Source organism: Dipodomys spectabilis, unplaced genomic scaffold (genome assembly GCF_019054845.1).
Source record: "Dipodomys spectabilis isolate Male_0828 unplaced genomic scaffold, ASM1905484v1 ptg000138l, whole genome shotgun sequence".
In the NCBI taxonomy this organism is placed as follows: Eukaryota; Metazoa; Chordata; class Mammalia; order Rodentia; family Heteromyidae; genus Dipodomys; species Dipodomys spectabilis.
In genome coordinates, this window is record NW_024870815.1 from 5,100,518 (window position 1) to 5,114,462 (window position 13,945).

Genomic DNA, 13,945 nt, shown 5'->3' on the forward strand with positions numbered 1-13,945 from the left:
CTTTTTAGGAATTCTGCTTAGGGATTTATAAAAAAAATGTCTTGGAGATAGATGTTATTTTTATTTCACCAGAGATGCAGCCAACAACCATGAAAAATGAATGAAATTATAAATGTCTTTGGCTACTGACAGAAAAAATGTTTAAAATTTTTCTATATTTAAAAAATGTAAATACAACTTCAATATATGTATAATAGATGCTACTTTTTAAATATACAAATTAAAATCACCTAAATTTCCCATAATTCGTAATACACAGACTATTGCTCCTCCACTTATAAGCCTTGCAGTTTTAATTACAATAAAGTAGATATATTAACTTTACCAAACACCATTAACATTAAATAAAACTTAGATTTTTTAATTTTTTTCTTTATTATTTAGTCTTTCCCCAAAAATATAGTTTAGAGAAAGAAAACACTCTTACCTAGTGTTACAGACATCATTAAACAGTTTTTTTTTAAAGTTCAGCAATTAATCTGAAGGTAAACTTTTTAAGCTCAAACTGAGTGAATTTCTAGAGAATAATAACCTTGATCTTTTCAGGAAGTTCCTGGTGTTCTCTGGGTTACAGAATAGGGTCATTCATACCATAAGGATGATGCTTATCTAGTTTTGGATCTCCTCTTGATATCAGGAAGACTGAAGTGGATATTTTTCAGATTCTAAATTAATGCAGTAGATCTCTTCTTCCTCTTCTTTCTTTCCTTCTCTTGCCATTTCTAACCTCAACTTCCTTCCCTAAATTTTTCCTCCCTCCCTCTGTCTAGCTCTCTGTCTCTGTCTCTCTCGGTCTCTTGCTCTTGATGTTTTGCTCTTTCTTCCCTTCCTCCTTTCTCTCCTCTCTCCCTCACCCTATCCTTCTCTATGTCTCTATATTTTTCTCTTCCTCCCTTCCTCCTTCTTTCTTTATTTCTCTCTCTTCTTCCCACTCCTTTCTTTCTGTTTTGCCTTTCCTCTCTCCCTTTCTTCCTCCTTTCTTCCTCCTTTCTCTCTCTCTCTCTGTCTCTGAGTGTTTCTCTTCTTCATGTGTTTCTGTCTTCTTGTCTTTCTGACTCTTGACTATCTCTCTCTCCTTTATTTGCACAATAACTATCTTTCTATCTTTCTACTATGACATCAGCAAGAACTATAGTTTCCTCCCAGAAGCCATGTTACCTACAGGGCATGTGGACAGATTGAGTTGATACAATGGCCTCTCTCCTTCTGCCTGCTCATCTTCCTTCTTGCCTTCTACCTGCCTCCATTCTCATTCAGGTTGAATAATCTGCCAGTTTCTGTAACAGGAAATTAAACACATTTTTTTTCTGGAGTCTAAACCGTATAAGAGCCATTGCTCCATTGTAAAAGGCAAGAAACAAGAAGGAAATAAATTATTAAATTATTTTGAATAGTCAGTTGGGTAAGAGCCATTGGATTGTTTAAGACAAGAAAACATGTTTTGTAGTATTATAGTTCGTTTGGAATGTAGGAAGAATGAAGTTTTAATTTTTCTTTTGTTAAGACTGCCTAAAGATACTTTAAACAAAAATGAGTAATTACCTGAAATCTAAGTCAATCAAATTGATTCACACCCAGAATTCTTTCCTGCTTATCTACTTGGATTGGAATGATTTAATATGCATGTTTAAGTTTCTCCTAAAGGAAAATCACCAGGAGGGAAAACACCTGTAAAGAAGTCTCCTCCTGTTAGCTCTTCAGAAGCGTCACCCACTCCAACCATGCCACCGCCACCGAAGCCAGGATCAGAAGAATGGGTCTATGTTGATGAGCCAATTCCTGAGGTATGGCAGCTTCCAATCAAACTTCTAGTTATTATGAAATTCACACCATTGATTTTCAGCATCACCAAGTCTTTCATAGCTAGTAATATGTATGTTGTTAACAAGGTCGGGGTCAACTTGCCTGTGTGAGGTCCTGATTTCCATCCTCAGCATTGAAAACATAATATCTGAGGTAAACTTTCCAGTCATTTCATTGAAAACCACATCTCAAATTTTTCCTTCCTTACTGGAGTTTCTGAGTCATGCTTTGAAGCGCTGAAATGAGGGAACAATGTGTTCTATGAGGGCCAATTCACTCCCTGAGGACAAGCAGAGATTTAGTTTCCTAGAAGAGGGACTGCCACTGAACACACCAACCAGATAATTTACAGCCTTCCGTCCATGTTCCAATGTTCACATCACAATGCTTTTAGATGAAGTTTCACATCTGACCATTTAGAACTAGAAGATAATTTTTAACTTAACTAAACCTGTTAAATGCTGCTGCTGCTGCTGATAATAATAATAATAATAATAATAATACCAAGATACTTAACTTTAGACCCTGAAATTCAAGGACAAGACAAGGAGATGCCCCAGGAGAACCCACTGTCCTCCAACAGCTGCAAATGTCAGCTGAGTACTTACTCCTAGCAGCTCTAATGGATTAATTGCCTTGGGAAATAGCACACAGGGTGGTGATTTATAACTTTTCAAAGGCAAGGAGTTCTTCCAAGACTAAATTCTATCTTTTTTACTGTAGTCTCTTTTTTACAGTGGTTTCTTACTATCATGATGGCAAGGGCTCTCTATATCAGGTATTTCAGATCCATCCTACATTGAGGCAATTGTGATAGTGCTGCTGTTGGTTCTGGGTCTTCCCAGAGATAGCCCAATTTGGTTACAAATTCATTGGTGGGACAGCATGAGAGCATGAAGAGTAAGTAATAGAATCCTACACAGAATCAAACTTAGATTCTTGATTAATTTTGAGTAATTTAGTTAATGAGCATGAGGACAAGATTAGAACAGGCTCCTAAATGATACATATCTATATATTATGTATTTTACATTTGAAATTTGATATCACTCAGCAAAAGAGAATCTTCTATATATGTATGTATGCACATATATATTATGTATACATGTATTCTTATACACACATATATACATTATATGTATAATATATATGTACATATGTATATACATAGATATACATATATTTATATATTTGATATATAGAAGAAGACTTTAAAGGAGGGAAATTTCATAAGAGAAGAATATAGAGAAGCAAAACTAAAAATTAAATTATTCCTCATATAGACTAGCTGGTTTGACTAGACCAGAATGGAAGGATAGTAATATGATTATTTTAAATGCTCCTCAGAACCATTTTGTAAAAGATAAACTAGAAAACAGTGATTGGAAGTAGGTCAGAAAAGGTTGTTAAAATGTCAAAGAAAAATTAAGTAAATCATCTCTAAATGATTAACTTTGATAAATGGACGTTTGCAATATGTCTGAACATGAAATATTTTGGGTCTTTAAGACTATCCTATCTCCATCCCCAAATCTACATCCAAAAATGTAACTAATGATAAGATGTTTCAGGGGGCAGGTCACCTTACAGCCACATAAACATTTAATACCCGTTATGTACAAATACTGCACTCAGGACTGACAGCGCAACGCAGGCAAGGGGGGATTTCTGTATCCAATAACATCATCTTTTTGGAGACAGAAAAATATAAGCTACAGCTTTGTACCAGACTTTAGAACCAAAGTACAGAGACTTACAATCACATAGAGAACAGTGGATTTAAATTGCAATATAACAAAAAACATTCCCATTGTAAGGACTCTCAAAATGTGATTTCATTGGTTAGGAACAGAGAGAAGGAAAGTCCAAGAGTGTTTGAGGGAAAATCTTTTAAGAGACAAACCTGGCAGGAAGATAGCTCCTCATTCACATGGGCATTAAAAGAAGTGCTGAGTGAAGCATTTGGCCTTTAGCTACATGGTAACAGAACCCATCCATTTCTTATGCAAGTTACATATTAAAATCCACTTTCAAAATAATAACTCAGAAAAACAGGACAGTGCGCTGATTAAAAGTGTAAGCTGTGACTAGTCTGTTTTAAAAAAAATATTGTAAAGGTGATGAATAAGGGGTTTACAGATATATAAGTAAGGTAGTACTGAGTACATTTCTTTTTAAATACTGTTACCACCTCCCTCATTTTCTCTGGCTTGTCCACCCATGACACTAAAGAGCTGGTGTCACCTAGTACACACTATGTAAGCCCTATTGCCACAACTGCTTCACCTTTAAATGAGAAAGCTAACAGACACTGATTTTACAGGTGGTTGTAAATTCCTTATATAGTACTAGCTGATTTCACAATACTGTTTGAGAATATTCAGAAGATTCCAAAGTTTTGTCAGAAGGCTTTTGGACTACTCTAGACAAGTATAAGCATTAACAGAAGATGGCAAGAAAGGATAAAAATCTATGTAAGATTCAGAAAAGGTGTCTTTCAGATTTTTCATTTTCTACTCCCTTCTTGTTTCATGATGCTCTATCCTCATTAGCCTGAATTCTTGTCCTTGAATGTGCCAGAACCTTTCCACCATAGTGCTGTTCCTTATGCTCACAGTGTTCATTACTAAAATTCCCCTTCTTTACAATCTACTTAAATAATATATATATACGTGTGTGTGTGTGTGTGTGTGTGTGTGTATACCTTATTCACCACCACACTCCTATTCTCTATAATAGTTGCTCATAGAATTGCCCGTCAACGAGTAAATCTTGATTGATTACTTACTGGCCTGACATAGTAACACAATGAATAGAATGACTTGAACACAGTGAATAGAATGACATGAATCCTGCATTTTTCTTGGCTTTCTCCTTATGAATGATAACTGTTTAGCAAACCAAGAAGGAAGACAGTATGAATGGCGGCTGTCCTTCTTCAAATACCGTAATGAAGGTCAAAAAGTTGAAAGCAAATTCACACTAAAACATCACATTTCTCATGGAAAAATGACATGAGTTGGAAGAGAACTTCTGCTTTAAAATACTCTGCTTACTACATCCACAGAAATTGAATAATATATCTTTAGTACTTGGCATTTCATGATTGGAAAGTATCCGGATGACTTCTAATGAATACACATGTGACTTCCTGAGTAAATACACAGCCAATAGAAGAATAATTATATAACACATTTATATTGACTATAGTATGTAACCTCGCTTTATTTCATGGATCACTTCTTACATTTTCATCATCTATCTGTGTTATTGCTGCTAACATGAAACAGATGTTCTAACCCCTGTGGCACACAGAGCAAGGACACAGTGTCCTGGGGAAAGTCAGAGAAGGATCTCCCTTCCACCCTGACATCAGCACCGGGAAGTGCTCCAGCTGAAACAAAATATGGTTATTCTATTCATATGATCCATAAACATATTTTGAGGACCTGCTAGGTCTCTGATACCATGGTAATTACAGAAAAGATTGTATTGTTTCTCACTTAACAGGATTGATATTCTGGAGTGGAATGCAGATAATAGGCAGTTTAAGTTAATATCATCAGCACTATCACAATGGGACAAGCATAGGGTACTAAGAGAAACCCTCAGAGCATCAGACTGGATCAGAGAAGGAGTAATATCTGTGCTGAGAAGTGAGGAATAGGAGTTCACTGGGGGAAGAGGAGTAAGAAATTTCACCAGGCATAATCCGCTTAGTTGCTTCACCTTGATCTTCTTGCTTATTTTGACCCAAATATTCAGAAGGATCTTCATTTTGAAACAACTATTTCTGCTCTTTCTCATTTAACAGGAAATAACTTCATTTTTAGTGCCTTACTGGGAACTGATAGAGAATTCCTATATCAACAGCATCAAAACTGTACTCAGGCATCTGCGAGAAGACCAGTTCTCTGTGCTCGTTTACTTGTATGAGACCCGGTAAGGAAGTTGCCCATGTCAGAATTCTATCCTTTACAAGCACGACACAGAAAAAATGCATGTCATTCTCTTAATTCCTTACAGAACAAGTTTCCAGGAGTTTCTAAGACGTCCAGATCACAAGCAGGATTTCGTTTCTCAATGGCAGGCTGATTTCAACTCTCTTCCTGATGATCTGTGGGAAGATGAGGACACAAAGGCTGAGCTACACCAACGAGTGAATGTAAGAACCACAGTGCCCATTGGCCTCAATGACTGCCTTCTCATACTTTGTCCAACAAATACCAGTTCCTGTCCTCCTTACTTTCAAGGACGGCAGGCTGAAGGTGGCAATGCTTTGAATAATTACCACCCAGTTTACTTTCAAGAGCTGACGTTCACCTGCAGTTTGATTCAGAATGAGAATAGAGCAAGTCCACCTCTGGGAAGAAGGCCCCCTGGGTATCTGCCTCATAAAGTCTTATCCCCAGTTCTTACGTAGACTATGTATTTGTGTCCAGTCCTAATGCGAATCCCATGCCTATCTTGAATGCAATTACACAACCAGTTCATTGCAAGGTAGGAGGACCCAAAGCAGAGCTTTTATTGTATACATGGAGTTACCTCTCCTGAGGGCAGATATCAAACTTTACATATCTTCATATCTAGCAAGCCAAGGGTTGAAAGTTTGTAGACAGGTATATTTTCAGAAATTCATAAATGAGTTTTGTCACCCTGCTACTCTAAACAAGGGCTTCTAACGTACAAGATATCTGCCTTTCAAGCCTCTGAAAATTGATAGACATCTTATCCCAGCAGAAGTATAGGCTACTAATAGTTGAATCTGGCAGTGATCTCAAGGATTATTTGTGAACCCCATGACCCATCATTTGCTCTGAAACTCTTTGTTAAGCATCATGATTCCAGCACTGTTCAAGGGCAAGGAATTCAGCAGTGAACCCAACGCTATGTGGCCCAGGAAATTTATATTCCGGTAGCCAGGGTACAGAGAATTAGTGACAAACAAATACACTCATACTGGGTATTTTATAAGTGATAAGAGCTGTTGAAAGGACAAGGAACTAGGAAACTCAGCTTCTAGTTTTAAGATCCTGTAGAGATCAGTTGGGAGGCTCTTAGAATAGAGGCTAGGTATCATGGTGGCCCAGATGATGGGCAAGTGCTACCTAATAGGTAGCATATGTCTTTGTAAAACTGACGTTTTAAACCTGTTCTTAGCTATTCCTGAAAGTACTAAGCAACTATGTAAATCCTATGACTGCCTTTTTCAATCTCTTTCCTGCCTATTTATAAATCCAGCCTCAAGTTTTTATACATATTACCCATAGCAATGAGATGATTGTTGGTAGAAAAAGAGAAAATTTAGAAATTCCAGCTTTTTATTCTTTTTTTTTTCAGGTGTATTGACTCTTTGTTGCATTCCTTCAATTTGCATTAAACAATATAATATTAATCTTGTTCAATATAGTTTTGGACAAAACACAGACATTAACCTCAATGAACAAGAGACACAAGTTAATACAAAGTGTGCTGCTTAAGCAGAGGAGAGAGGCAGGACCAGAAATGGGATCCAGGATACTGGCCACCAGCAATCACAGATTTTCACAATATAAGCCACTATTTCAAAAGCCACAAATAAGCCAGGGAAAACACAACAGAAATAGACAGACAGCAGGATTTAGAAATGATTTGTCCTGTACTGTACAGAAACATCAGGCTTTTTATTCTAATTGCAAATGCACCGTGTGTTTACTGTCGATAATTAGATGATGAAAAAGACAAAACTTAATATTATAAATCTGTAATTCTACCGCCAATATTTAAATACACTTTAGGGCATGTCTATGTGCATTTCCAGATTATTTTTACAGAAATATGATTGCAACATAGAAGCTGTTTTGTAACATTCTTTCTTCATCGGAACAGTACATTTTTGTTTTTAATAAAGATTGACCTGGAGCTTTATTTTTATGGCTAAATGGTATGATTAATCATACAGATTGCTACCATTAGTCACAATTTCACTAACAAAACTTGTTAGGCAGCAATTTTGTTATTATAGGAAATTATACATAATAAACTTTTATCTAGCTAAACACTGATTACATTCTTAATTGTATTTTAGGTCATTATTGAAAATAGAGAATAAAAGGGTAAATAGTTGAATAAAAGATTATTATATTTTAAAGATTATATTAAGTCATCCATTATTAAATTCTAGCTGCTTTTTAAATCTTTGTCAACTTAATGATTAATTTAATTTCTAATTTAGCATAGAAAATTGAACTTTTATTTTTAATAAGGTTGACCTTTCATCCCTGAGTTTAATGATCATTTTTTGAATCCTGTTTGTGATTTCTACACACTTTTCTGTTGAAGTGGGCTTATTTTCTTATTGATATCTATGACTTCTTTATATATTAAGGACGTAGACAATCTATTGATCATATATTACAGACATATTGCCAGTTTAATGTTTGCCCCACATTTTAGGTGATTTTTTTAACATGCACAAAAAAATCGATGTTTATGTAGATAAATATAGAAATATTTTATTATAGCATTTTGTGGCCAATTTCAAAACACTTCTTCATGGCAAAATTAAATACAAGTGTACCACTATTTTTAAAGCTTTCTAGTGTTATGTTTAACTTGTAAATACTTAAATTATATTACTTTAATAGAGACTTTGAGTTTGTACTGAGTTGCATATGGCATACTTTTCTCTATATATAGCCATTTATCTCCTTAGTTATATATGGTCCATATATTTCCTTACAGGATTTTTCTTAATTTATTGTTAGACTTGAAAATAAAATATATAAATGTAACCTAAAAACAAATCTAGAAGTCAGACCTGAGAGGAGGAGGCAGAATTAATAGAGATAGAAGTAGAATTCTGCTACTGTCATAAGTCAGTATTTATTATATTCCCCCCCCAAAAAAAAACACTTATGTCAATACAAAGGAGATGTCAAGATCAGCTCTGAAATATAGCATTATATGCTGATGAAAATGATGTATGGCATTTTCATTGGGGGTACAGTCTCTACATGGTAACAAGCCAAAATGCTAAAGTAAGAGTCCAAATACAGTGTTCCAACTGGAATCAAACTCCTTGGGTTTGAATTACTGGCTCTACCAGCTCAAAACCATAAGCAAATAACCTGACCTCACATTACCTGAATTCTCTTCTCAGCATCCTCCCAGCTCTACCGATTCTTCATTGTAGGCATATTCATTCTGATTTGTTTCCCCCATCTGCAATATGAAGATAACACTACCACCACATAAAGTTGTTAGGCACTAAATGGGGTGATGCAAGCATAGTGATGAATGCTTTAACATGTGTTAGGAAGAGCTCATTACCTATTATAAAACTGAAATTTACCAATTAAAATGGTAAATTTCAATTTTATAATTTACCATTTGAATTACCATTTCAATTGAAATGGTAAATTATAAAAGAAACAAATAACGTTTTATTTAAATTACCCCATTAAACATATTACATATAAATACTATATGCAAGATTATTATTGCTCAGAATCTATTATGTTGCCAGACTGAAATTCTTCAAAAGAATTTATTGATAACTCTTTAATACAAAACTTACTTTTGGACCACCCATTAAAATCAAACTATATTTCTTGGCAAATAATGGTGTCTGCCTATGATTACTGATTATGAAGCCTTGATTTCAGTGAAGAAATGTATCATTTCCCATCCACAATACATTATACTCAGAAAATGACAGAAAATGATTTCCAGCCAAAGAATCTTACTGAGAAAGTACTGAAACACATAATCACCCATGGATAAATGTCACTTTAGTGGATTTGCATTTAATGTGAACACATGATTTGAAAGCAGAAGCAAAAAATGATTACCAGTTAATGGGGCTGGGAAGGTGGCTCAGTGGTAGAGCGCTTGCCTTGCATGCCTGAGTCCCTGGGTTCGATTCCTCAGCACCACATAAGCAAAATGAAAAAAGTCTGAAGTGGTGCTGTGGCTCAAGTAGTAGAGTGATAGCCTTGAGCTGAAGAGCTGAGGGACAGCACCCAGGCCCAGAGTTCAGACCCCATGACCAGACCCCTTCCCCCCCCAAAAAATGATTACCAGTTGAATGAATGACTGTAACACATGAGGTCTAGATTTTTGTTAGAGACATTTATAACAGCAGGAAAGATTTTACCTCCATCACACTGGGGTGATTTGAACCGTGATCATTCAGCAGAACTGTCTTTCTCTCTCCTCAGGATTTGCGAGACCGCCTGTGGGACATTTGTGAGGCTAGGAAGGAAGAGGCTGAGCAGGAGCGGCTGGACATCATTAATGAGAGCTGGCTGCAGGACTTCCTTGGAATCACCATGAACCACTTCTTTTCCTTGATGCAAGTAAGAGCAGCCGACCCCAGATCCCTCCCTGGGCAGCCATGTTTCTCATGGCACCAATCCTTGAATAGACTTCAGGTAATGATCATTTGTCCAAGATGCTAAAAAGCCAAAAGCCTACATGAGAAGGACAAAAGTGAAGAACCTTTTAGAAGGTCTACAAAAGCCCATAGTACTCGTTTAAAAAGAAAGAAAGAAAAAAGAATAACTAGATAAGACTTTTCCAAGTTAGGTTCCCTGGAATCCTAGTTTCACAAACAGAATTTTGTTGTTAAATGATTCTGGTAAGGACTAAAGAAATGTTATTATTTCCTCTCTCTGGGAATTGACACACATTAACATATTCAAACATCAAGATGCTCTCCTGCAAAGAAAATCTTTACGTTAACTCAGCATTTCTTTAACTATTTGACCTTTAAATTGTGTCATTTATTCCTTCTCCAAGAAGATACACGTTAACAACTTTTAAGACAAACTTTTTTTACACAAAACATTTTTAAATTTTATTTTATTTCTTTTTTCTTGTAAAGGTAATGTACAGAAGGGTTACAGTAACATAAGAAAAGTAAAGGGTGCATTTCTTTTTGAACAGTGTTACCCCCCTCTCTAGTTTTCTCCCATTACCCCCCCTCGTCCCCCATCTGTACAGTTCATTTGCAACACAGTGCCATGTGATTCTCACTGCTGCATTGGTTCACCCTTTGTCTTTTGTCTCGCCATTTCTGTGCTTCCTCTTCTTATCCCCAATTCAGATAAACTTATATACAACACAAAGAATATGGAAGTAAAAACAACAGGGTAAAGCACAGGGGGGAAATTGAAAGAAAAAATAAATAAATGTATACAGCACACTAAGGAAAAAAACATCTTGCTTCTGTATCTTGTAGTTCATTTCAATTAGCATCATTTTATAACGTCATATGTACATAGCTATTGTGCTATTGTGATCCACTGCTAGAGCTACCCTAGACATATACTAATTAATACATATGAAGGAAACCACTCATCAAGTTTCCTAGTTCTGTTTGCGCATATACCTTGAATAATACAACTGTATTCATGCATTCTATTCATCTACCCCCACTCTCTAGCTAAGATATGCTTAGCTTCCTAATATTCATTTTATTAAGTACCTGATAGTTGTTCAAAGGGATTATATCATACCATCTGTGAGAAGAATTTCAATTCTTTTTATGTGGCAATCCTGAATATGGTATTGTATCCTATTCAATTTTGGTATATAATAAATCACAATTTACCTCCCTGAAAATAAATTAATCTCTTATACAAAACAAACATTATAATAAGGTAGTCCTAAGGCACCGATATCAGTGTAGGCCCACATACCAATTATTAAAAATAAGCTTTTTTTCTAAACCTAGTTATTATTGAGAGTTCAGTTCATCAAGAATTGAGATGAGGACTGGGAATGTGGCTCATTGGTAGAGTGCTTGCCTTGCATGCAGAAAGCCCTGGGTTCAATTCTTCAGTACCATATAAACAGAAAAGGTCAGAAATGGCACTGTGGCCCAAATGGTAGAGTGCTAGCCTTGAGCAAAAGAAACTCAGGGACAGTTCCCGGCCCTGAGTTCAAGCCCTAGGACTGGCAAAAAAAATTGAAATGTATTTACCAATTAGTATAATATTACGGATTAAGGATTATTTTTAGAGTCCCACAACACTTTTCTTCAATTCTCCAAAGTTACTTATCAATACCCAGTTTGTGCTAATGGATTATACATTTGTATATTCTTATAATGAATATTATAAGTGTGGTATTGTGCAACTTTGTTTTATTCCCATAGTTTTACAAACCTAAGCATGACATTTACAGAATCTACATTGTAGCATTGGTACTGTGCAGATTCTCACTGCATGTATCGCCAATAAATGAATTATCTTGATAGAGTCACTCATATGAATAACTGATACTTGTTTTGCTACCAGCTCCTTTGTGCTGCTTCATTTCCTCACAAGCCTCCTGGCAATCCCAGCGAAAAACTCCAGCTGTCAGCATTGGAGATATTATCTCTGTGCTGTATACGCTTAGCAAGAGGAAAACTGCAAAGAGAACTATTCATTATCATGTTATGATTTTCTTTGTTATGCGTCCACACTAGCATATACTGTTCTAGAGCACAAGACTATCATCTTGCATTATTTTTGTTTCTGTTTTTGCATTTCTGCCTAAAGCATTTTTGGTATTGCTCAAATCAAGTAATGTGTTGGCAATGACAACAAAGATACGTCATTGTTTGTTAATATATTGATTGATTGACTCCTGGCAGCAATAAGAATACCTAGCATCAAAACAATGCACACTTCAAGCATAATGCCTACTAAAACCTTTTGTCACAGTATCAAGAAGCATAGAAATATCAGTTTCTTCAATGTAATCAAGTCAATAAGTACACAGAGTAAAAGTTACCTTTAAAATCAAAACAGAACTTAGAAAGTGGAAAAACCTCCCATGCTTCTGGATTGGAAGGATCAACATCATGAAAATGGCAACACTTCCAAAGGCTACCTACAAATTCAATGCAATACCTATAATATTCCAACCCCATTCTTCAATGAAATAGAAGAGGCAACTCAAGAATTCATATGGAACAATAAAAGACCCCGAAAAACAAAAATGATCCTTAACAGAAAGAACAGTGCTGGAGAAATATCAATACCAAATTTTAAACTCTACTACAAAGCCATAGTAATCAAAACAGCTTGGCACTGGCACAAGAACAGACCTCAGGACCAATGGAATAGAACTGAAAACCCAGAAATGAACTACAGACCTATAGCCACCTAATCTTTGATAAGGGGGCTTAAAAAAACAGAATGGAAGAAAGACAGCCTCTTCAGTAAATGGTGCTGGCAAAATTGGTTAACTACTTGTAGAACATTAAAGCTAGATCCTTCTATATCACCCTGCACCAGAATCAACTCCAAATGGATCAAAGACCTTGGAGTCAAAGCAGACACCCTGAAAACATTACAGGAAGGAAAAAGAGAAACCCTAGGTCTCCTTGGCACAGGCTGAAATTTTCTTATTAGAGACCCAGAAACACAACAAATCAAAGAAAGGTTGAACAAATGGGATTGAAGAGCTTCTGCATGGCAAAGAACTTAGCTCAAAAAATCAATAGAAAGCCCACAGATTGGGAGAAGGTCTTCACTAGCCATACAACAGACAAGGGTCTCATATCTAAAATATAGCTGGAACTCAAAAAAATTAAATCCCCCAACAACAAATCCTCAAAGAAACAACTGCCCAATAAATAAGTGGGCTAAAGACTTAAAGAGAAACTTCTCTGAAGAGGAAAGAAGGATGGCCAATAGACACATGAAGAAATGCTCAACCTCTCTAGCCATAAAAGAAATGCAAATCAAAACAACATTGAGATACCACCTCACCCCAGTTAGAATGTCTATCATCAAGAACTCTAACAACAACAGATGCTGGAGGGGATGTGGCCAGAAGATAACCCTACTGCATTGTTGGTGGGAGTGTAAACTTGTTCAACCACTTTGGAAAGTAGTATGGAGGTTCCTCAAAAGACTCCACATAGAGCTCCCTTATGACCCAGCAATCCCACTTTTGGGCATTTACCCAAATGATCACAAACAAGACCATACTAAAGCTACCAATATAATTATGTTTATTGCAGCATTATTTACCATAACTAAGACATGGAACCAACCCAGATGCCCCTCAGTAGATGAATGGATCAAGAAAATGTGGTATATATACACAATGGAATTCTATGCCTCCACCAGAAACACATTGCCCCATTTGGTAGAAAATGGAA

General features: G+C 36.0%; 1 protein-coding gene across 1 annotated transcript in view; it reads left to right on the forward strand.

The window, feature by feature from the left end:
* Spef2 (sperm flagellar 2) overlaps positions 1 to 13,945 on the forward strand; it is a 158,885-nt gene that overhangs the window by 94,959 nt on the left and 49,981 nt on the right. The window contains exons 20-23 of the mRNA XM_042690529.1: positions 1,645 to 1,784; positions 5,618 to 5,745; positions 5,830 to 5,968; positions 10,005 to 10,142. Of these exons, the coding sequence (XP_042546463.1) occupies positions 1,645 to 1,784; positions 5,618 to 5,745; positions 5,830 to 5,968; positions 10,005 to 10,142 (545 nt within the window). The remainder of the gene's footprint in view (positions 1 to 1,644; positions 1,785 to 5,617; positions 5,746 to 5,829; positions 5,969 to 10,004; positions 10,143 to 13,945) is intronic.